The 22,689-nt window shown below is 47.9% G+C and overlaps 7 protein-coding genes across 7 annotated transcripts; 5 read left to right on the plus strand and 2 right to left on the minus strand.

The window, feature by feature from the left end:
- Positions 1-522: 522 nt before the first annotated feature.
- Positions 523-2,711, minus strand: F5147DRAFT_672209 (PIN domain-like protein). The gene is made up of 5 exons (XM_041435659.1): positions 2,593-2,711; positions 2,479-2,541; positions 2,266-2,428; positions 1,173-2,216; positions 523-1,120 (listed from the first exon to the last, which is right to left on the minus strand). Exons 1-5 carry the CDS (start codon positions 2,631-2,633, stop codon positions 641-643), a joined length of 1,791 nt encoding a protein of 596 aa, XP_041298198.1. The 5' UTR covers positions 2,634-2,711; the 3' UTR covers positions 523-640.
- An 85-nt stretch (positions 2,712-2,796) lies between these two features.
- On the plus strand, positions 2,797-7,583 carry F5147DRAFT_672212 (coatomer WD associated region-domain-containing protein). The gene is made up of 14 exons (XM_041435660.1): positions 2,797-2,988; positions 3,042-3,155; positions 3,214-3,294; positions 3,344-3,438; positions 3,496-4,446; positions 4,499-4,730; positions 4,781-4,919; positions 4,974-5,214; positions 5,268-5,423; positions 5,475-5,673; positions 5,724-6,253; positions 6,307-6,630; positions 6,682-6,954; positions 7,010-7,583. The coding sequence occupies exons 1-14, from the start codon at positions 2,940-2,942 to the stop codon at positions 7,250-7,252; spliced, it is 3,627 nt and encodes a 1,208-aa protein (XP_041298199.1). The 5' UTR covers positions 2,797-2,939; the 3' UTR covers positions 7,253-7,583.
- Positions 7,584-9,681: 2,098 nt separating this feature from the next.
- Positions 9,682-12,135, plus strand: F5147DRAFT_750970 (putative halogenase; the record flags this gene model as incomplete). Its single annotated transcript, XM_041440173.1, has 12 exons — positions 9,682-9,996; positions 10,049-10,164; positions 10,224-10,320; positions 10,379-10,421; positions 10,477-10,523; positions 10,570-10,906; positions 10,953-11,258; positions 11,306-11,459; positions 11,513-11,625; positions 11,678-11,730; positions 11,782-11,858; positions 11,910-12,135. Exons 1-12 carry the CDS (start codon positions 9,979-9,981, stop codon positions 12,133-12,135), a joined length of 1,587 nt encoding a protein of 528 aa, XP_041298200.1. The 5' UTR covers positions 9,682-9,978.
- Positions 12,136-12,442: 307 nt separating this feature from the next.
- F5147DRAFT_672222 (uncharacterized protein) lies at positions 12,443-13,250 on the plus strand (the record flags this gene model as incomplete). Its single annotated transcript, XM_041435661.1, has 3 exons — positions 12,443-12,697; positions 12,759-12,932; positions 13,017-13,250. Coding segments are annotated over 3 exons (506 nt in total), but the record flags the coding sequence as incomplete, so codon positions are not given.
- Positions 13,251-13,438: 188 nt separating this feature from the next.
- F5147DRAFT_307770 (uncharacterized protein) lies at positions 13,439-14,549 on the plus strand. Its single transcript, XM_041429142.1, has 4 exons — positions 13,439-13,636; positions 13,688-13,750; positions 13,801-13,963; positions 14,013-14,549. Exons 1-4 carry the CDS (start codon positions 13,596-13,598, stop codon positions 14,370-14,372), a joined length of 627 nt encoding a protein of 208 aa, XP_041298202.1. The 5' UTR covers positions 13,439-13,595; the 3' UTR covers positions 14,373-14,549.
- A 2,652-nt stretch (positions 14,550-17,201) lies between these two features.
- On the plus strand, positions 17,202-20,224 carry F5147DRAFT_672237 (docking domain of Afi1 for Arf3 in vesicle trafficking-domain-containing protein). Its single transcript, XM_041435662.1, has 10 exons — positions 17,202-17,395; positions 17,452-17,667; positions 17,721-17,781; positions 17,830-18,498; positions 18,557-18,852; positions 18,912-19,212; positions 19,279-19,551; positions 19,620-19,778; positions 19,831-19,953; positions 20,015-20,224. The coding sequence occupies exons 1-10, from the start codon at positions 17,286-17,288 to the stop codon at positions 20,186-20,188; spliced, it is 2,382 nt and encodes a 793-aa protein (XP_041298203.1). The 5' UTR covers positions 17,202-17,285; the 3' UTR covers positions 20,189-20,224.
- On the minus strand, positions 20,225-22,439 carry F5147DRAFT_672239 (uncharacterized protein). The gene is made up of 11 exons (XM_041435663.1): positions 22,280-22,439; positions 22,170-22,220; positions 21,776-22,116; positions 21,608-21,727; positions 21,474-21,557; positions 21,382-21,417; positions 21,309-21,329; positions 21,012-21,259; positions 20,941-20,957; positions 20,740-20,884; positions 20,225-20,684 (listed from the first exon to the last, which is right to left on the minus strand). The coding sequence occupies exons 1-11, from the start codon at positions 22,399-22,401 to the stop codon at positions 20,376-20,378; spliced, it is 1,494 nt and encodes a 497-aa protein (XP_041298204.1). The 5' UTR covers positions 22,402-22,439; the 3' UTR covers positions 20,225-20,375.
- Between the last annotated feature and the right edge of the window lie 250 nt (positions 22,440-22,689).

Raw genomic sequence — 22,689 nt, forward strand, 5'->3', positions numbered from 1 at the left:
TATGATTGCCTTCGTCGTACATGGTGTATGGCAGTATGCAGTATCGGGTCTCATCTGGCCGCTGGGGTTTGCCCAGGTGCTAACGTCGTATTGAGGGGCTGGAGGTGAATTAGCAACGTAAGTGGGAGATAGTGGAGCATGATGCGTGGGGTAGCTTTCTTCCAAATACATCATTAGAGGGGCAAAAAGGGACGGATCCATAATGGAATGCGGGCCACAGCAGCTGGCGAGATTGACACAGTACGCGTATGATGATGTGGTTATTGAGGTACAAAGGGTCACACCGTATAGTTCTGCTATCGTAGAGGTAGTGTGGAAAATCACGACCGTTGTGGGGGCCTACCGGACGGTCGCTCATCTAGGAAGTCCGACTCGCACTGACCGTAGACAGCATAGGTTGTGGGACTAACAGGTGAAAGATATAGATGAGATAGAAGTGATGGAGTGCTTGGGGATGTGGCCGAAGGTAGTCATTGTCGCAATAGGCCGGACGCTTGGATATCGTATATCATCAACTATCGCGTGTATGTCAACGTTGAACGTAAATGACAAGAGCGATCCAATGATATAATTATGTCATGATCTAAAAAGACTTCAGACAATGGATAAAATCATAGAGTACGCGTGCGGAGGGCGCCAACTACCTTGCCCTGGGATTGTCAGCAAAATAATTTCCCTCCAACGCAGTACCGTAATTCCATTGATCAGGCAGTAGTCTCTGTAATCTATACTTTTGTACAATGGCTGCAACCTTCGCGTGGTTTACATTGTGTTGCTTCAGTGTTTCAGGGTCTGGAATAGGGGGCAATGTTGCGAATGTAAGCCGAGCGATGCCTACTTGTTCTAGGTACAACTGTTTGGAGAGCCGTGGTGGGTACTTGTGTTCTTGTGTGATCACACGCTCGATGCTGCCATGTTCGCGAATGAACTTGAGTGCGCGCTGAGGACCAACGTTCTTGATCCGTTGCGAGAAGTCCGTGCCGAGAAGCAAGAGGAAGTCGATGTATGCGGATTTGGAAAGTTGGAGAGCAGTGCGAACGTGGGACCCGTGGACGAGGATCAACGGATCGTTTCTGTTGGCGATATTTCGAATGAGGGGAGCCTCGTAGACGAGGACGTCCTAGGTGAAGAATGGATAAAGATTCACACGTGGCATTCTAAAAGGGATGTACCGTATCTTCGCTTGCAACATAATCAGCTTTGCCATGGATAACAAGTGAGGATGCAAGAGCCTCTGCTTCAAAGGGTCCCCCTGATTCGATGCACGGCACACCCATGGCGCGCAGCATCTCCTTGCTCTCCTCGTAAGTCTGGGTGGTAGGAGGATTCGATCGGCGAGCGTAAGACTCGGAAAGAATACCACTCTTTTCAGCTAACGTTGCGAGGACAGTTTCAGGAGCATCTGCGAGTGTATCCCATACTTGACCCTCCTCTATTGTCATTTGAAGTTGGGTCCTGGACATGATGTACTCGGCGCGAGTCTCGTCTGGGGACTCTGGAACCTCCACGGTAGGGGGTAGTGAGGTGATCTGTGCGACGCACTCGCGATATTCTTGATATAGGGAGGAGAGCGCAGAAATCACATCCTCTGCTGGGGGTACGAAATCTGCAAAAATCACGTCCTGAGAGGTTTGAAAATCAGCTTCTCGAGGTTCGCCTTGCATGATGCTTGGGCCAGGAGGGAGGTCTTGCACTCGAACGTTGGATATGCCTTCAACAAGGGAAGCACCTGGATCCAACGTCGAATTATTTATAGGGTCTAGCCATGACTTGGAATCACAAGGCGAGATGACGGCGACTGATTGACCTGTGCGAGCGAGAAGAATCTCTTTCATGTCTGCATCCGATATGTTAACAGAATCGTAGATTGCCCAAAGGGTATCCTCCTCCGAATGGGTTGATAGAGTTTTGCAAATTTGCTCAAATTCAGAAGCACCAGAAAGGCGAGTTTGAAAGCGAGTTGTAGCAACACTGACTGAGTTCACATCATTCTGAAGGATATCCGATGGTGACAAAGAAGGCTGGAAGTATGTAGGGATGGTCTTTGGAGCCACTGCTACGTGTTGTAACGCATAGCTGACGCGCCGACGGTCCGGCGGTTCCATTGAATGATATTGCGGTAGTAATCGCATCAATTTCCGAAGTCTGCTCAGTCTCTCCACCTCAATGGATGAACGAGCTGCATCCAGTCTCCGTATCTCCCTGCGTCGTTCTACCTAGAAAAGATATCCATTTAAAGTATCTCCGGCTATTGTGGTAACTCACCTCTCGAGCTTTGGCAATGCTGCGGTCTCTACCATCAAATACGCAAATTGCATGCACATTGCACTCGTTGAGCTCTGTGATTATGCGATGCCACCCGAGGACGTGTCTATGCGGATGAGGCATCGGTGCGAAGTGAAGGCGCTGGGTTATGAGGGTGCCATCGCTGATTTGGTCGAAGATGAGTTGGTGGAATTAGTCAGATAAAGAGCTTACATGACAATGGTCTTACCGCAGAGAGATCTGAGGCGGTCTGGAAGTTTTCTGATAACTTCTGGGCTGACAGAGGTAAAATTAGTTGTGAGCAGGGAAGGCTAGATTAGAGCTCACCAGGTTTTCTGTAAAAATGGGGTAAGACCCAGAACTCCCATGCGCACTGCAAATTTTGTCGCTCAACGTCGAAAACTGACTATTGGCAGAAAACCTCCTGTGACATTGGTGTAAACAAGTTCCTAAGAAGACTGTACATCAATTTCCTTTCTTAGCTTTTTATGAACTCCGCCACCGCGATGTCGTGGCTTACAGCGCCTTGCAAGTGAACTGCAAGATCGACGACGACGGCACTCTTTTGTGAATAACCGGGCTCCTTGACCTACCGATATAATCATCTACAGCCTAGTCATTAGACAGGAAATTATACTCGGTATTGACGCGACTGAAGGGAGTCCACGCTCAACATGTCGGTGATGCTCACAAAGTTCGAGTCCAAGAGCAATCGCGTTAAAGGTATGTTCGTTTCCAAGCTTGTCACGAGTTCATGACGCAGCTGCGTGTCATAGGACTTGCTTTTCATCCGACTCAACCACTACTTGCCGCCGCACTTCACAATGGAAGTGTTCAGCTCTGGAATTACCGAATGGGCGTATTAGTGGATCGGTTCGAAGAACACGAAGGTAAAGTTCATTCAAATCGCAATGACTGCGATATCTATCTCATTTAATCGACTGTTAGGACCTGTACGGGGCGTCGCAATTCATCCGAGTCGAGCACTACTGGTTACTGGAGGTGACGACTACAAGATCAAAGTATGGGGTGGGTGTGGTTTCTATTTCCTAAACATCACGCTCATGGGCATGGTAAGACCTGAAACCTCAGAGCAGAAGGTGTCTGTTTACTCTGCACGGTCACCTCGACTACGTCCGAACCGTTCAGTTCCACCACGAAATGCCATGGATAGTAAGTCATGTTTCGCTTTCCATCGGATAGTTTGTTGAGAGTTGTTCGAATTTGCAGTTGTCGGCGTCCGACGATCAGACTATTCGGATATGGAACAGCACCTCGCGGCATTGTGTTGCAATTTTGACAGGGCACTCTCATTATGTTATGTCCGCACAATTCCACCCAAAAGACGATCTCATCGTCTCAACGTCGATGGACCAAACCGTACGAGTTTGGGACATCTCCGGTCTGCGCAAGAATACACCAAATAACGGCCCTAACAACTTCGAGACGTTTGACACGTTCTCCACGGTCAAGTATGTGCTAGAAGGCCACGATCGTGGTGTAAACTGGGCTTCATTCCACCCTACGCTACCGTTGATCGTGTCTGCAGCTGATGATCGGACGATCAAGATCTGGCGAATGAGCGAGACCCGAGCATGGGAGGTTGACTCATGCAGAGGTCACTTCAACAGCGTGTCAAGTGCGATATTCCACCCAAAGCACGAGTTAATCGTATCTTGCGCAGAGGACAAGACTGTCCGAGTCTGGGATCTGGCCAAGCGGACAGCAATCCAGACATTCAGGCGGGAGAACGACAGGTTCTGGATATTGGCTGCACATCCAAACCTCAACTTGTTTGCAGCAGGACATGACGGTGGTCTCATTGTGTTCAAGCTCGAGCGCGAACGACCCGCCTTTACCGTGCATGGGGACATGCTTTACTATATCCGTGATAAGTATGTGCGTACTTACGACTTCAACTCGGGTTCCGACATCGGCTTGTTGAGCGTACGGAAATTTGGAAGCCCATATGTTCCTCCGCGTACTGTGAGCTACAACCCTGCCGAACGGGCTGTTGTGGTCACCATTTCCTCGGATAACGGGTTGTTTGAGCTCTCTTCATTGCCGACGCAGTCCAATGGCGAGGTCAAAGACTCGTCTGCAGATGGAAAGCGCGGCTCGGCTCACAGCGCAATCTTTGTTGCAAGAAATCGGTTTTCGGTACTCAACAAAACCTCCCAGGTAGTCGCTCTAATTTTCTGGTCAGAGGATATTATTCTAATAATCTTTGCAGCTCATTGAAGTTCGCGACTTGTCGAATTCAGTCGTGAAGACCATCAAACCCCCAGCTCAGACTAATGAAATTTTCTACGGGGGTACAGCCTGCCTAATTCTAAGTTCGACAACTACTGTTGTGCTGTATGATATCCAACAGCAGAAAACGATCGCAGAGTTGAACAGTCCACCTGTTAAATATGTCGTTTGGAACGCAGACGGGTCGCTAGTCGCGCTGATGAGCAAACACAGTGAGTTCATCCTATACAGTTCTTTGGACTGAGTTCAAAGCCATGAATAGCAATCACTATTGCCAACAAAAATTTCTCGCAAAACAGCCTCATCCATGAGACGATACGAATCAAGTCCGGGGCTTGGGATGACACAGGCGTTTTTATCTACTCCACGCTCAACCATATCAAGTACTGCTTGCCTCAAGGGTACTGAGTTTCTTCCCGCTAGCTTACATGCAGCTGATCTATCTGCTTTCTCAGTGACCATGGCGTCATCTGCACACTAGATAATCCCGTCTACCTTACCCGTGTCAAGGGTAAAACCGCTCATTGCCTGGACCGATCTGCACGCCCACGCACCATCACGTTCGATCCGACTGAGTACCGCTTCAAACTCGCGCTCCTGCGCAATAACTATGACGAGATGCTTCATATCATCCGCACGTCGACATTGCTTGGGCAGAGCATCATTGCGTATCTTCAGCAAAAGGGCTTCCCAGAGGTTTGTTTTCGAGTGCAGATCCTTGAAATATGGAAGGTTCATACAATGTACAGATTGCACTGCACTTTGTGCAAGACAAGAACACCAGATTTGATCTTGCAATCGAGTGTGGGAACTTGGACGTCGCACTTGAGACTGCAAGAGCGATCGACCGGCCTGAGTGTTGGGAGCGTCTAGCGCAACAAGCCTTGAAGCAGGGCAACCACAAGGTTTGCTTCCTTCCTTGCGTGTTGTCCAACAATCGATTTATTGCATCTCAGATCGTCGAAAAAGCCTACCAGCAAACTAAGAACTTCGACCGCTTGTCGTTTTTGTATCTCGCCACAGGCAGTACAGAAAAGCTCTCCAAAATGCAGAAAATTGCAGATGCACGAGGCGACCCCATGTCGCGCTTCCACAATGCGCTTTATGCCGGCGATGTTCTGGGACGTATTACTGTTTTGCGCGACGTCGGGCTTCGTAAGTACATTCCTTTAGTTCGGGTTTTAAGACTTCACACTTCGTCCCAGACCCCTTGGCATATCTTACAGCAAAGACAAATGGTTTGGAGGAAGAAGCAGCTGAAATCCTTGAGGCGGCTGGCCTTACCGAGGCCGACGTGGACGATGTCCCTACATTTGGAAAATGTACCCTCCAAACCCCGTCTATTGTCACTCCTACATCCAACTTCAACTGGCCGTCTATTTCCATGGGAGAATCCTTCTTTGACCGTGCGCTCGCCAATGGCCATCTTGATGGGGATGGTGATATACCTCACATCAATGGCAATGGCTTGGACTCAGGTGCAGGCGCCTCTACCGCTCTGGACGAGTGGGCGAAGGATGAGGAACCAGATGTGGAGGAAGATGGATGGGAGCTTGATGCAGAGGCGGAAGATGATGAGGAGAAAGATGTGGATGATGAGTTTGAGGATGCCGTCGAAGAGGAGGACCTTGGCGCCGGCGCTGCACCTGGTGTAAGCGAGAACGAGCTCTGGGTCCGGAACTCACCTTTCGCAGCTGAACATGTCGCAGCTGGATCATTCGACTCCGCCATGCAGGTAAGCTACACGTCACTTCTTCGTTTCGAATAGACACTCAATTCTCCAACTAGCTTCTCAACCGACAGCTGGGCGTTGTGAACTTTGCGCTCTTGAAGCCATCGTTCTTGTCCATCTATCGTTCGTCACATGTCTACGTATCCCCGATCGCTTCGTTGCCGCCATTGCAATTGCACATTCGGAAGAACCCCGAGGAGACCTCGCCCGGACGGGTGCTGCCTGTTGCTGCTCGTACTCTTTCTTCGATCCGCACAGAGCTGTCAGAAGGATACCGCTTCGTTTCCGGAAACAAGTTGTCAGAGGCTCAGGCAACATTCCGGGCGGTGTTGCTAGCATTGCTGCTTATGGTTGTCTCATCAGATAAAGAGGCCAAAGAAGTAAGCGTTATCAAACCACTGGATATCAACGCCAACTGATTATACTACCAGTGGCGAGACACTGTGACGACCGCCCGAGAGTATCTCCTCGGTGTCTCCATTGAGCTTGAACGGCGGCGTATTGCACAGGATGAACCTGACAATGTTCGCCGGAGCCTTGAACTCGCCGCATATTTCACGCATTGTCAGTTACAGCCACAGCACATGCAGATCGCACTACGGAGCGCTATTGGTGTGTTCGCCAAAGCCAACAACCATGCAACCGCTGCCAAACTGGCACGTCGCCTTCTTGAGCTTAACCCCGATCCCAAAATTGTTGCACAGGTATACTCCCGGTTCTTTTATCTCATTCATTGCCCTCGCTAACTCGTATGTTAAGGCTCGTCAGCGCATCGCAGCAGGGGACCGCAATCCTCGGAACACAGTCGAGGTCTCATACGATGAGTTCACAGAGTTTGAGATCTGTGCAGCTACATACACCCCCATCTACAAAGGCTCACCATCCGTGCGCTGTCCATATACCGATGCAGCCTTCCTGCCTGAGTTCAAAGGCAAGTTGGACCCGTTGATAGAGCTGACTGAGATTGGGGCAACTGTGAGTGGGCTGCCTGCACCACGGTAGAATTTTGTTAGATGTGGATGGACAATAGTATCAATTAGGAATAATCGAATCTTGACATACTATTTGTTCTGACGATTGTTCCGATATATATCAGCTAGAATGACGGGTGCCATAAATTGCCACGAGCACGGATTTACGCATACACTCCAAATTAAAATCAGTACCATCTCGCGCAGAAGTTAATCTTCACAGTGGACACTGATGACAGGGGATGATACAGTCCACTTAACTTACACAAAGGCACGCCATAGAAACAGGGAAGAAAGTACTGGACGAAGAGTTGGAACAGAGATGTGGCAGTGGCGTTTTGCCCTCGCGTATAGACTTCCACCAACACTCAAATCCCGCAAACACGTCACCATACCTCTCGCGAAGTTTACAGCCGTCTCAGTATCACACAGGACATGAATTCATCGGAGAGTACGCTTAAATGGTACAAACTGAACCTGTTGGCTTTCAATTATGTGGAGAGCCATGTCAAACGCAAGAACAGATCTTACGCGACTGTCTGCTATTCACGCATCCTCCAGCACGCAAGGACAGTGGTCTGGATGTATAAATATGTTGAATGACATGGAAGCAATAGGACGAGAGGAGGATAGAGACTTGCAAATACTCTTATGAATGGCGTTGCCGGTGCGAAGATGGCAAGGCAGGACGTGACATCTGAAAGCTGCAGGCCCAGTCGTCTTTACCTTCGTCGTTCTGAGTTGCTGCCCGATCAAGTCCGTAAGTGAATCCATGGAAAGCCCTTTATGACAGCCAATATTGCATCATCAACAGGCATGGCATGCTCGAGATCGACACGCTAACCGGCATCCTTCAGCTTCGCTTATCCCCCAGCGTCCAATGCTGCGTCTCGATGGGGTGTGCTTGCTGGAACTTGAGCAAAAAAGCTGCAGATGCACGACAAGTGTCAGGGCATGTATGGAACTACAGCCTATGTGCCACGACACCGAGTAATCATCTTTCTTGTGCATGCAGCAGGCCCAAAGTTGTTCATGGAACTCAGAATTCTTGAGGACCTGGAATCTGCATTCATCAAGGTCATAATAATGTCTACGTCAGAGAAGCGATTTGATAAAAAATCTGATACACACATACAGTATTGTTCCTTCGATGCGCACATCGTACTAGTTACTCTGTAAGTGTGTGCAAAGACTCGGTGAGATTCACATCGAGATCCTTTCTGTTCGGAGTCCGGACATGTTTTTATTCTGTTTGTCATTTTTGGGGGTTAGTAGGACAAGATGAGAATGAGTTGATTGCTAAAATTTGGAATTGCGGAATCGTTTATGTGTAAGTTCCGCACCACAGGCACCCATGAATCGTATAAGTGTTTCGATGCCGACGTACCATCCCCCAATCGCAACCAACCGCCTCATGATGAGCCACTGTAACAAGATCCAACACTCCACTGGAGCTTTCATTGCAATTTGCAAAAAGACTTGACGTCATTCAAGTTGCTCGTTGTCGCTCGCCAGGAATGAGCATCGATGCGGCGGTACGATAGAACTATTGGCTTCCCGGCAGCGTCAGGCTACCACGCCCTGGCACTTCCACGTTCGTTCAAAGTTCTGCCAGGAAGACGTGACGGCACGAGGACCGCTCTAAAACCTGATCAGGCGATCGCACAAAGGGAACTACTAGTACTAGTACACACTATTTCTCGATTTCGCTTGCGAGAACAATGCGGCACATGAATTTTGTTGAGCCGGGCATCATATGCACCCCTGAATTATGTCAGTGATTCTATCCGTAGTAGTGGGGACTGAACTATAACAATTGTAACTTACCGCCTCGTAATATGAGCCATTGTAGCTAGATTTGATACGCCACTCCGGAGCTTCCACTGTAGATGTTTTCACTTGCCAGGTATGTTTGTCGATCGGCGCACTAGACGATTTATTTTTCTCGGCGGTAACTATGATCACACCTCTGTTCGGTTGGTAGGACTGAATTTTCGTCGATGACAGTACAGGTATTCTTCTAGAATCAGACCAGTCAATTTATCAGCCAATTTGTCACGGTTGTGAGGAATCTTTGCCAACATACTTCGGTTTCAAACTTTCGCGGAGGAGCATAATTTCGATGACTTGTTACTAACAGGAGTGAGTAAATAGTTTAAGCTATACTTGCGCTGAGAATTTTCAACTTTTGTTACATACCTGACACAGTTGCCTCCTCCGGCGTATCAGTACTAGCTCATCCCGAAAATCTGACTAGACTCGAAGAAAGACTAGTACTTAAACATTGAACAATATTAATTGGACCATGTGTTGATGATCGGCATTTCCAAGACCAGGATATTGAATGTTAAGCAGAGTGACTCATCTGAACTTCTGAAGGTCTAGCACCAAATTATCACGTGATATAATAGTAGAGGTTGCCGTAAGGTCATGGCAAGGGATCCTGAGTCTCTGCCATACTCACAGTGTACCAAGGCAATCATAAACGGCGATTTGGGGCCCGTTCCTGGCTCTGTCCGTCGGTTATGTGTATTGACCTAGTCAGATCATCTCGGTGGTAATAACGGTTGACTGAACTAGGCAATACGATACGGACGGCGGTCAAGACAGTGCAGTGTCTCGTCTCTTAGTGGAGATGATGACCTAGCTTCCTATTCAGCCGGGAGGAATCTGTGGTGCTAAAGTTTATTTATACAAAGATATACCACATATAAAGGTATAGCGATATGTCCCTTTCATACATTCCCCTTCATAAAAATGGCCATTCAATCACTTGTAAGTGGTTGATGTTTGATTTTTCTGCTGCGAAGGCTAAAATACTGGCTAGCCAACCTCGACTGAAATACTTGTTGTGGGCGGCGGACCCGCCGGAAGTTACGCTGCTGCTGCTTTAGCTCGAGAAGGTTTTGAAGTTACTCTTCTCGAAGCTGCGAACTTCCCTCGGTCAGCATTTGTGATATATGACATCCGCATATACGGTCACTAATACACAATTGTGCTAGATATCATATAGGCGAGAGCTTGCTCCCGTCGGTCCGCCAATTCTTGGCATTTGTTGACGCAGAGGAATCTATCATAAACTATGGCTTCACAATTAAGGTGCGGATGATTTTAAATGCACCAGAATACAGTACATTAAATGATTTCCTTCTTATAGCCCGGTGCTGCGATCAAGTTGAACCAGTTCAAACGAGAAGGATGTGAGCCTCAGTTGCCCTCGTTCACCGTCGTATTAACATCAATTCTTCGCTCCAGATACAGATTTCATTGCGCTTAACCCAAACAATGGATCTTGGAACGTGGTCTGTGATATATCGGAAACATTATTTCTATCTCACCATTTCGCAGATCCGATCAGAATTTGACGATCTGTTATTTCGTCATGCTTCGAAGTGTGGTGCAACCATATTCGATAACATAAAAGTCGCCGAAATTCATTTCGACGGAGAAAGGCCTATTTCAGCCGACTGGAGGAATTCAAGCACCGGGGTACAGGGCCGAATCTTTTTCAACTACCTAGTCGATGCATCAGGAAGGAACGGGATCATGTCCACAAAGTATCTCAAGAACAGACGCTATAATCAGGCTCTCCACAACGTCGCATGCTGGGGATACTGGGCCGGAACCGGGTCTTACATGCCAAATACCACTCGCCAGAATGCTATCTGGGTCGAAGCACTTGAAGGTATGAAATCTACCCGAAGTCGTCATGCTGAGCTGAATGTGTGCAGACGAGTCTGGATGGGCTTGGTTCATCCCTCTTCATGATGGGACTACGTCTGTAGGCATTGTGATGGATCAAGAGTCGAGCAACCGCAAGAAGAAGGCTTCTCGTGCGGCCTTGGGAACATCCGGCTCGAATCTTCTGACTCATTATAAGGAAGAATTACGCAGAGCTCCCGGAGTACTCAGATTGATTGGAAATGGCACTCTTCGAAACAACGGTACATTGGAAGCTGTTAAATCTGCGAGTGATTTTAGTTACTCGGCTTCCTCTTACGCCGGGGATCATTTCCGCCTGGCGGGGGATTCTGGAGGTATTTCTTCTGATGTTTTGTGGTACTCGCAATTGACAATCATCAAGCGTTCATTGACCCATTCTTCTCCTCTGGCGTGCATCTGGCTTTCACAGGAGGACTTTCGGCTGCCATCACGATAGCTGCGTCCATTCGAGGGCTTTGCAGCGAAGAGGATGCCCAACGGTGGCATACCTCAAAGATCGCCACCTCTTACACGAGGCACGTGAACTTTGTCGCTCGGGCAATAGCAACTAATGCAACGGATGTTGTAGGTTTCTTCTTGTCATCATGGGGACCTACAAACAGATCCGCAATCAGTCTAAACCAGTGATGAGCGATGTGGATGAGGACAATTTTGATAGAGCCTTTAGTCTTATCAGGCCAGGTGAGAATCAATATTTTTCCCTGTCACTGCGAATCTCAGGACTTGAGTGCAGTGATACAAGGAACCGCAGATGTTGGCAAGGCGCTAACAGAAGATGAACTCCAGGTACGCATGTTCTGCTGTCACCTTCCACGACACGCTCAATCCGACTGCCAGAAAACCATGGACTTCTGTCGTCATTTATTTGCACCCACTGATCCTGAGATGCATTCTGCAGTCACAACTAGGCAAGGGTTTCTCGTCTGTTTCAACTGGATTATTCGATACTAAACTCAATAGAATAGATTGGATCCTACTTTAACATCTCCAGATGCACCCGTCATGACGGAATGCGAAGTGGATCGGTTGCTCGGAGATGTTGATGAGGAAGCCAAGATTGTTTTGAAGGAGATCAACGCGCGAAAGCCCATCCATACGATGTACAATCCTACGGAGAACTTCGGCGTGGAGGAACACGTTGGTTTCAAAGCTGTCTTGGAACGAGGGAAATTGGGTTTGGTGACTGCGTAGCTCGGAAATGCAGATCAGTTATGTTAGACGTCGGTTATTCGCTATGGTCCGACAGAATTCAACAATCCATCTTGGCCAACTATGTTCCAGAGTAGTAGAACTTCCGCACAGATTTTGTGGAGCTTCAATAAATTTTCCGCTCCATGTTGCAATTCAAGTTTTGCCTAACCGCAGGTCTGATTCCGTGATCGCCAAAATTCCGGATAGTCTTGGGATAGTCACTTGCTTATATGTAATTTCAGCTTTCCCGCGCCACTGGGCCGATGGCAAATACAATAATTGATCGACCTGCTCACTACAACTTCTACCATGGATATCTCCTACAGTTCGTCAGCGGCCCAAGTCATTGAGAACACGTCGACCGGCGTTGAAGACACATCTGTCGAGCGCCCTCGAACACCTGAACCAGTCCAGCGCTCACCACCAGAGTCAAGCAATGACCGGAACCAGCAGCCTTCGCTACAAGAAATCCTTCAAATGACATCTACCACAGTCAGCTTCATATCAACCATCACAACACTCTTCAACGAGAAAGGGGAGCAGAATTTGTGCTTCCGAGAAGGTAAAATTCGATGTTCAGAGCGCATATAGTCACGTAGACGCTATCCCCTAATAAAACACAGAGCTCAGACGAAAAAACATTCTCATCGCGCTGAATGCACACGCCTGGGCGAGTGCGAGGCTCGTGCACGAACACAAAGTCGCAGGAGACACGCTGGGAGCCGGCATTCAGAAACTTTTGAAAGACGAAAAGAATCAAGGCAGGTCATCTCACCCCGTTTTCAGGTCGACGTTTGGTATGCACGCCATTTGTATTGCCCCGCTTTAGGCTATGCCGTTTGCTAGTTACGATTACTGATTGTTGTTATTTTTTCCTGAAGATCGCATACGCGCACATTTGTCGGAGATGTTTGAAGCCATCAACAACACTGTCGCTAGCTTGACGGGGCTCAGTTGAGATCGGGCGTCATTGTTACTGTCCGATATGATGCGCCGCCTGTGTCCGTCCTGTTACTAGTAGGTACCTTGTCAATAGATCTGCCCAATTCGACCTGGTCTTGTTGTATTGTTATTGAAGGTCGCAGTTGATGCACTAATATATCGATCTGATGATATCCATGCAGTGTACTTACCTGCAGTGCTAGCACAGGTGCTATCGCTCAGCTAATCCAAAACCGCTCCATTTGATATTACGTGGCGGCGAATTTCTGATGGCACCTCCCACCACTGTCAAGTCTGTTTGGGTTCATAATGAAGCCACTCTTGCCGCTTCAGCTTGATGTGACTGCCTGCGCATTTACTCATACATCCTATTTCCCACGAAGCATGTGATATCTTGATGACTATAAACGTTTCTTCTCCGCCAAACAATTTAAGTTAGTGCTTCGAGGAGAAGTGCTGCGGGAGGTTTTCTGCTAATAGTCAGTTTTCGACGTTGAGTGACGAAATTTGCAGTGCGCATGGGAGTTCTGGGTCTTACCCCATTTTTACAGAAAACCTGGTGAGCTCTAATCTAGCCTTCTCTGCTCACAACCAATTTTACCTCCGTCAGCCCGGAAGTTATCCGAAAACTTCCAGACCGCCTCAGATCTCTCTGCGGTAAGACCGTTGTCATGTAAGCTCTTTATCTGACTAACTCCCCCAACTCATCTTCGACCAAATCAGCGATGGCACCCTTATAACCCAGCGCCTTCACTTCGCACCGATGCCTCATCCGCATAGACACGTCCTCGGGTGGCATCGCATAATCACCGAACTCAAAGAGTGCAATGTGCATGCAATTTGTGTATTTGATGGTAGAGACCGTAGCATTGCCAAAGCTCGAGAGGTGAGTTGCCACAATAGCCGGAGATACTTTAGATGGATATCTTTTCTAGGTAGAACGACGCAGGGAGATACGGAGACTGGATGCAGCTCGTTCATCCATTGAGGTGGAGAGACTGAGCAGACTTCGGAAATTGATGCGATTACTACCGCAATATCATTCAATGGAACCGCCGGACCGTCGGCGCGTCAGCTATGCGTTACAACACGTAGCAGTGGCTCCAAAGACCATCCCTACATACTTCCAGCCTTCTTTGTCACCATCGGATATCCTTCAGAATGATGTGAACTCAGTCAGTGTTGCTACAACTCGCTTTCAAACTCGCCTTTCTGGTGCTTCTGAATTTGAGCAAATTTGCAATACTCTATCAACTCATTCGGAGGAGGATACCCTTTGGGCAATCTACTGTTAACATATCGGATGCAGACATGAAAGAGATTCTTCTCGCTCGCACAGGTCAATCAGTCGCCGTCATCTCGCCTTGTGATTCCAAGTCATGGCTAGACCCTATAAATAATTCGACGTTGGATCCAGGTGCTTCCCTCGTTGAAGGCATATCCAACCTTCGAGTGCAAGACCTCCCTCCTGGCCCAAGCATCATGCAAGGCGAACCTCGAGAAGCTGATTTTCAAACCTCTCAGGACGTGATCTTTGCAGATTTCGTACCCCCAGCAGAGGATGCGATTTCTGCGCTCTCCTCCCTATATCAAGAATATCGCGAGTGCGTCGCACAGATCACCTCACTACCAGTACGTACGTCGATAGTCACAGCAGGCACACATTGGCTCCGAGCCAGCACGTGATTATATGTTTTAGACTTTTTGCGATCTTCGCATATTTATTCCTATAAGCGATAAACATAAACTTGACTACACACGTAAAGAAATTGCTCAAACTCGCGTTGAGCTTGGCTAAGGCAGTTTGTACGACGGTGATTGGGAGGCGCTTTGCATTACTTATGGCCAAGTTGAACACGTATTATTCATGTCCGCCTGCAGGCGCGCGCGAATTCATCAGCCAGCCCTAGATCGCACTAAGTTACATCAGGAACAATTGAAATTCCACTCCAAGAAGGTCCAAGGTCCCCCGGACATCATACGGATCTAGCAAGTTACAGATAGCAGCTGTAATTGTTTTCTTTCAATTGATAAGTTAAGGCGCCCTGGTGATGGAAGTTCGCCTACCATCCTGCCAGTGCAGCTCTGAAACCGGCACGAATTTGAACACGCGTAACTCTGAGCAAGATTTGATTTCGTCTGTGCCATATTTTGTGGCTTATGTACATAGTATACAACTTCTTAGGATTCACGAACACATCATTCTAGAGAGTAACATTGGTTATCTCTCTTTGCGCCTTCTCTGCAGATGCACTGATCATCTACGCCATCTACTAGCCGGATCCTTTGGGATCGACGTTGCGAGGAGGATTAGCTGTTTTCCTAATATTTGACCCCGTCAAATGGCAGCTCTGACATAATAAAAACCACGTACTTCTGAGAGACGGGTTGCTTATTGGGCTGGCTCTGATTTTTCTCCTCCTGCTCCCTGGCCTCTTGAAGTTGGCGGGCGTGACTGGGAGATACAGCCCTCGCATCAGCAGAGCGTCTGGAACTGAACCTGGGAAATGTGTCACTTTATCGTACACTGCACCGGAATTCAAAACAAATACCTGTAGTCCTCAGAGGCCTCGAATGTAACCTCTTCTGGGGAAAATTCTTCCTCCTCTGAATCTTCTTCAATTGATTCGTCATGAAGTTCCGGAACGTTCTCATAGTTCATCCTGTATCGCCATGAGATCTTGCATATCTATCATGTTCAGTATGAGTGCACTTGCCGTGAATGGGTTGAGGGTGTTCCATAGGGAGCGTCTTCTACGCGTTCGGTCATCTTGGCGTACAGTTATGTCGTCGTGCAGCAGAGCGAGTAGTGAATCAAATCGAAGACAGAGCAGTGGACAGGGAAGCGTAAGCAATCTGAGGAACGTATACTTATATGTAGCTGGAGCGGAGCTCAATTTGCGTCAGTACATAAGTAATCGTCTGACCATGAGGACAGGCGCTAGACCCTGATAACCCAAGCGCCGTTTCCCATAGCATGCTGTTTACTAATCGAGTCTGATAAACGCTTGCGGGTGGACAGCGAGTGCCAAGCTGTATTGATTATTCCACTGATCGTTTGGCCTGTTGTACACCGAGTCTTCATGAAATTATCAGCAGTATCACTTATCTGGGCGCTAGGAGTGGTCAACTTGTGGATCTTACCGTAAATGTCATTTGGAAGTGGAAGGCCGAACAGATAGCCCCAACTGGCACTAGTCTAAACCCTAACATTTGTACGATAGCCCTGACTGGCACTTGTACGATAGCACACATTACTAGTTCTGGTGGTAGGAAATGACTGAGAATTTGGACTGGTGAGGAGACAACAACTTGCCATTGAAATTAGGACACTGATTATTGTGTTCGCGTTTTTTTTTGCCCCTGGCTGGCTGGATATGCATGGCACGCTAATTAGTACAGTCTCGTATGCCAGCAGGTGCGTTTAATAAGCTTTTGTGGTGGGTGATACCTCCGAAGTCTGCGGAAGACGCGATAAGTGTGTTTAACTTTCGAGTCAAGGAAGAAGACGTACTGACGAAGTCCGAGTCATATTGCCATTGGTTATCCAGTATGAATTATGTGGCATAGTAGAGAATCCGCTTGCGTCCGGTTACTGCCTTTTATGGTTTACAAGCCCCGAACAGACTTGGTACTAATCAGGAAAAACCTCCCGTACGTGCTAACTTAGATAACTTATTGTATTATAATAATTCTTTATATACTAGTATATACAATTTCGTCAGAACAGTGCTAGCACGCGCAGCTAATCCAAACCGATATTACGCGGCGACGAGTTTCTGATGGCACCGCCCAAGTCTCATAATGAAGCCACTCTTGCCGCTTCAGCTTGATGTGACTGCCTGCGCAATTACTCATATATCCTACATGTGATATCTTGATGACTATTAACGTTTCTTCTCCGCCAAGTTAGTGATTTGAGGAGAAGTGCCATATGATATTCGCGTTCGTCGTGACCTTACTTAACCTTGGATGTCCACTATACAAGTTTCCTTCTACTTATCATGCTGCTCATAATTAATATCATTTTACCGAATTATCGAATTCTAGTAGCTTCTGAACATTGCCACATCGCACATATCAACATTCTAAAAAAGGTAAATTTTAAGCAATACTTTGTACTTCTTCGCCCAACCCTCCCGACAGCAACATACTTACTCAGTCAATAGCCTGCTGCAAATCAGCATTGCCGGCGACAGTAACCAGACATGGCCGGCAAAGGCCCACATTGTTCATTTGTTCTTCTCGCCGAGTTTGACATTGATAGTGGTGCCCAGCTCACGTACCAGTTTCCTCAGCCGCTGGGAACAGACGAGGGGTGAATTTCGACTTGACCTGACCCGAATTATGTGTCGCTTAACTATTTCATGTCAGTTTGCTTGCAAATCTTATGCTTCCAGATGGAGCAGAGAGGCACCTTGAAGATTGGACCATCTTCTTCCTCAACCAGACGCCGTTCAATACCATTGCACCAGTTCTTGCTTTGGAGACGGAACCGAGTGACAATCAGTCAAATGGAGAGGACGACCGCCCGGAACTGTTATATGTTCTCAACCTGGTGCGGACGAAGCATGACAAGTCGGTTCGGAGGTGCGTAGGTAGTTTTGACTTGCTGCACACCATCTACATGCGTCGCATCGCAGAGGTGCCGTAGTGAAAGCGATGGCTATTTGCACACGACATCCATTCATCCAAATATTCAAGGTATATCTGAATTTCATATCATTTGACTGATTGCTCACCAAGCGCCAGCCCGTTCTCCTCCTTGCACTCGATGACTATTTTGCAAACCCATCCCAAGAATGTCTTACGCGCCTATTTGATGCGATTAATTCGATGAACATCAGTGCTGCGCCTGCGCTTACACGATGTGAAAAACTAATTATGCGCGCCTCAGAGCGCAAAGACATCTTTGCGGAGAAGTTCACTCATATACCCCCATTTCCTCTCAAGGCTGCACACAAGACGACAGGATCGAATGGCTCACATTCATCTGAAGACGGGGTTCTCATCGGTGCTCGCTCGCGCTCTACGACAGCTACCTCTGATCATAACCCTACCCACCCGTCCTCTCCGTCGGACAGCTCGTTCAGTCTTGGTGGGAGTGCAGTATGGGTGAATGATGACAGCGTTATAATTGATAGTCAAGTGGGTGTTGCAATAGGTGCAGGCCCAGGAAGCGTCGGTGGTGCTTCAGTGAGCGGTAGCAGTGTTCTTACTAGCCGCGGGCGGCGTAGCACTGATACAAGCTCGAACTCGAGCCACGCTTATAGTGGTGGCGCAATACCCACATCATCCGACCCACATTTGCGGTCGGGGATATCCAAAGATACCCATTTCTTTCAGACAAGCATTGCATACAAAGGACATACCCTGCCAATCAAACTGCCTCTGGCCACCTTTCCTGAGGAAGTCGGAGAGGTGCGTCTCTTGATGACAATGCACTTGATACATAGTTCTGAATACCTGTTTTCTCAAGTATTCCCTAATCCAACTAATACAAACGTTTTCTTCGCCTCTCATCACAATCTCTGGACCGCTACACCCACATCTACACACGAACGGAATTCTCACGCACCCAATAATAATTCTCTTCAACGCGCTTGTTACTGGCAAACGCATCCTCTTCCTTGGTCATAATATCCCTGCTGGACAGGTCGCCAATTATGTCCTTTCTGCTTGTGCCCTGGGCTCTGGATGTGGTGCAGTACTACGAGGATTCATTGAGCGATCATTTCCTTACGCCGGACTTGCGGGCGAGGATTGGGTTTCAACGTATGCATTTCCACACTTTTTCTCGTGGAAGACCTTAATCAATGATATTTATTTCATAGGCCGGCATACATAGCAGGCGTAACTAATCCTATCTTCGAAACCAGTGGACCCTGGGATCTTTTGATGGACATCGGCACAGGTCGTGTTGTCGTGCACAAAGACATACACGTATCTTTCCCAACTACGATGGCACCGCCTGCACTTGTCAACCCAATGATGCCACGTCCGATAAAGGCGGAAAACTCGACCGGGAGCGAGGATGATATCCAGCGTATCGCAACTCGAGACGGGAAGGACGGGAACCAAAAGAGCGAGTTTGCAGCGAAGCAAGACAGCTTAGATAACATGTTCATTGAGGATGTAGGTCTTAGTAAAATTGTCGCATTGCCTCGATCGCGTCGGCAACTGACATCGCTCGGTGTTTAGCTGATTTCAGCAATCACCTCGCACTTCGGGGAGACGCTGGTGCGGATGCGATTTACGGAGTACGTCTCGCGCTTCGTTCGGCTAGCGTCGCGGTACGAGGAGCTCGTTGTGGGATCGACGAAGCTTGGATGTGGTAGCGCACCATTTTTAGACGGGTCCCTGGGCAGCGGTATCGTGTTTTCGGACGAGGCAGTTGCATTTAAGGAGCTTGCTGCGAATGCAAGTCGGATTGAGGGTTGGCGAAGGAGCAAGTCCTATCAATACTGCGTCCAGGTGGGTAGTTCTTCCTCTAGAGGGTGTGGGCCTCGAGGACATTTTGATATATTTTTCGTACTGTGTAGGATTTCAAAAAACATCGGGCAACCGCTGCTATTCAGGGATTCGACCTATCTCATCAACTTTTGAAATTGCGGCTGGTGAAAAACTTGCCAGACGCGGAAGTCGAGCTCATCGTGCGTTCGATAGCAGACAACTTGAGGACATACGAACAAATAGTTGAGGTGAGCATTCTCACATTCTGGGCTGTTGGGTGATCCATAATTTATGGTGCAGCTGCTTGCTTGTATGCCGCCACATGCCGGAGGATTACAGCCTCTGAGTTTTTGCCTATTTCACCATCAAGAATCTATTCGGGAAGCTACCGTTGGTATTTTCAACGAGCTGCGTCAGAACCCCGTACGTTATTTGCTCATCTTTCCGTGTTCGTATGAAATAACTCACTGTTTTTGTTCTATAGGTCGGGGTGATTTTTCTGCAAGCTCTGAATCACTTCCAGAGGTATGCCTATGTTCGACAGGCGCACGCTCGTGAATCACGCATGAAGGATTTGAGCCATGGTCTAGCCCCACCACCTCACTTGGTATCACGGACGCCGTCCAACCGCAGTGAAGTCAGTCTAGGGGTGATGTGAGCATGGAGAAATGTCGTCAGTTTGCAAGTTCCCGTCTATGCGGACTCACATAAAATAATTCTATTTCGGCGCGCACTACATGTACATCATATATCATACAAGTATTTGTGTTGTCGCGAGCACCACACCTCTCAAGACCCACCCTACTAGCAGGACCAACAGGGAAGGGCCAGGACAGGTGCCACCGTCAAGCGGAGGAACCTCCCCTTTCAGGATCTCCTTGGATTGAATGCCAGCGACACAGGATTTTGCTAAGTATAGAACTCTGGTCGTACTCATCTGGAGATGTAACATATAGGGCTGCCCACACAAGTAGTATCAAAAAGCAGGCGCCTCCAAACATCGCGAATCCGCCGACCACGTGAGACGCCAGTAGGAGAAAGTGGGCCACCATAAAGACGATGCTCCATAGATAGAGGCCTTTGGGCAAACTAAAGACGATGGCAGATGGGAGCATTCCAATCGAGCGTGACTTTGCGGCTCTTAGGTAGCGCGCCTGAAATAGACATGTCAACTAGACTGCGGAGCGTAAGAAAGAGAATGATGCGAACAGCAAATGATGCAGTGGCGTCTTCTAGGCCGTGGTGCTTAAGGAGTAGGATTGATCCTACGGCGAGGCTCCCAGACGCTGAGAGAATCGCCGGTAAGGCAGATGACAAGGAAGCACGAGATAAGAGGCAAGAGAGAATGGTAGCACTATAAAAAAACAGTCATGACGGCGCCCTTAATGTCCGATAATCAAGGCTTCTCACATTGTGATCGGGAAAGTCTGTAGAACCAAACCATGAATTAAGCTTCACGACAGTATCTGAAATGCGCGCACCCAAACAACTGCTGTATGCCACTCTGAAACACATGTGGTCATGAAAATTTGCCATTGATCGACAAACACTTGTTCATTTGCAAACAAATCATGGAGTTCGAAAAAAAATCGGTCGGGGATTCCCCACAAAACCAGGTTTGCAATTGTTTTCACCCATTGATGATCCATATCTTCTTCGGGCGTCATGATCTGCAGCCTATCTAATTGGGCATGCTCTTGTCCATAGTAGGTCAAAAACCGCTGGTTTTCTGCCATGTGCCTCAGTATGTGTCGAGGTGATTTGAATGTTTAACAAACCTATTGCGCCCCATAGACGAGCTATAATATTCGTGAGCTCGATTCAGAACAGGAGCTGAGGATTCCCACCCACCAACAAAGCATAATGTGTGGCCATCGAGGGCCCGACCTTGAGAGAAAGTTTCGGTTAGGAAATTGGGCACGCTTAATATTTTTGGGATGTACCTCGTTGCAGAGACAGTAGCTGCAACAGCTGACCACATCTCTCTGCAGTGTATGGAAACGTAGATGATCGCGAGGTCATACGGTCTTCATTCAGAGTTCAGAATATGAAAATTGATGAATAAGGAAATAAATACCTGCTGCACCATGAGACATGACGCCGATTAAATCGTCTACCATCTGAGGTGACAACTGCGCGTATATGTGCATCGGGAAGAATTCCACATGGACCCAATACAGCCTCTCTAAAGCGATGTCTGCTGACATGTGAGGATAAACGACGGAGATTAATTCGAATAACACACCGCGATGGGAGTCAGAGACGATCGTTCCCATATCAAGCAGTTCTGTGGAAGTTTGCTCAATCCAGAATATACGCCGGGTATTATGGTCTACGAAGTAGTAGGCACAGGAGAGTGGAAATTCATCGAGCTCTATGAATAACTCCGATGAGGGCGGTATCACAATTTGCTGCTGCGAGATTATGTCATCGATAAACTTAAGGCAGCCGGACACCTGGTTCTCGGTCTCTTGCCTATGAACATTGGCTTCAGTCACAACGACGTAGTTGGGAAGTCTTGCTTGGAAGTACAGCTGGCCTTCGGGGTGTGGGTATGAGTTCCATTTTGTTTGCATGTTGAGAGTACTTGAGAGATATTGATTGTTCAGTTTTGTGCCAAAGGACGCTAAATGACTAACCTGGGAGCGCTGAGACATCCTGGTGGTATCACGGTGTGATAAGAATAGATACTAAAAAATCAATAAAACGTCAGTGTATGTCTGGGCTTTTGCGAGCTGCACAAACTTACCTGGGCGATTTGCCATAGCGTGCAGTAGCCACTGACGTCGTGGGTCTGAGCATTCCTGCTGGTAAATGATTGGACGAAGGCGCTGCCACATCATTGCATCCTGCTTGAATGTACTGGCTCATATCGGAAATTGTAGTTGTTGACCATGAATTGCCTGACCCGTTATAAAGCAAAGTTGTTCATAGTTGCTGTGTGGCAGCAGTTCACTGCCTTTGCCAACGCGTAACGCTGATCTGGACATGGATCTGGGTTCTCGCAAGCCAATTCAAAGACCCCGGTCAACTGTGGCGGTGTTATCACAGGAAAGAATATTTCGGAGTTTCAAAAGCTTTTACGATAAACGCCATGTCTTTGTAAATCTATCTACAAAACTTCCCCCTTAAATTTCCCTACCAGGCAGAACTTTTCGA

The sequence above is a fragment of the Suillus discolor genome, assembly GCF_016758755.1.
Source record: "Suillus discolor strain FC423 chromosome Unknown F5147scaffold_5, whole genome shotgun sequence".
NCBI classification, from domain to species: Eukaryota; Fungi; Basidiomycota; class Agaricomycetes; order Boletales; family Suillaceae; genus Suillus; species Suillus discolor.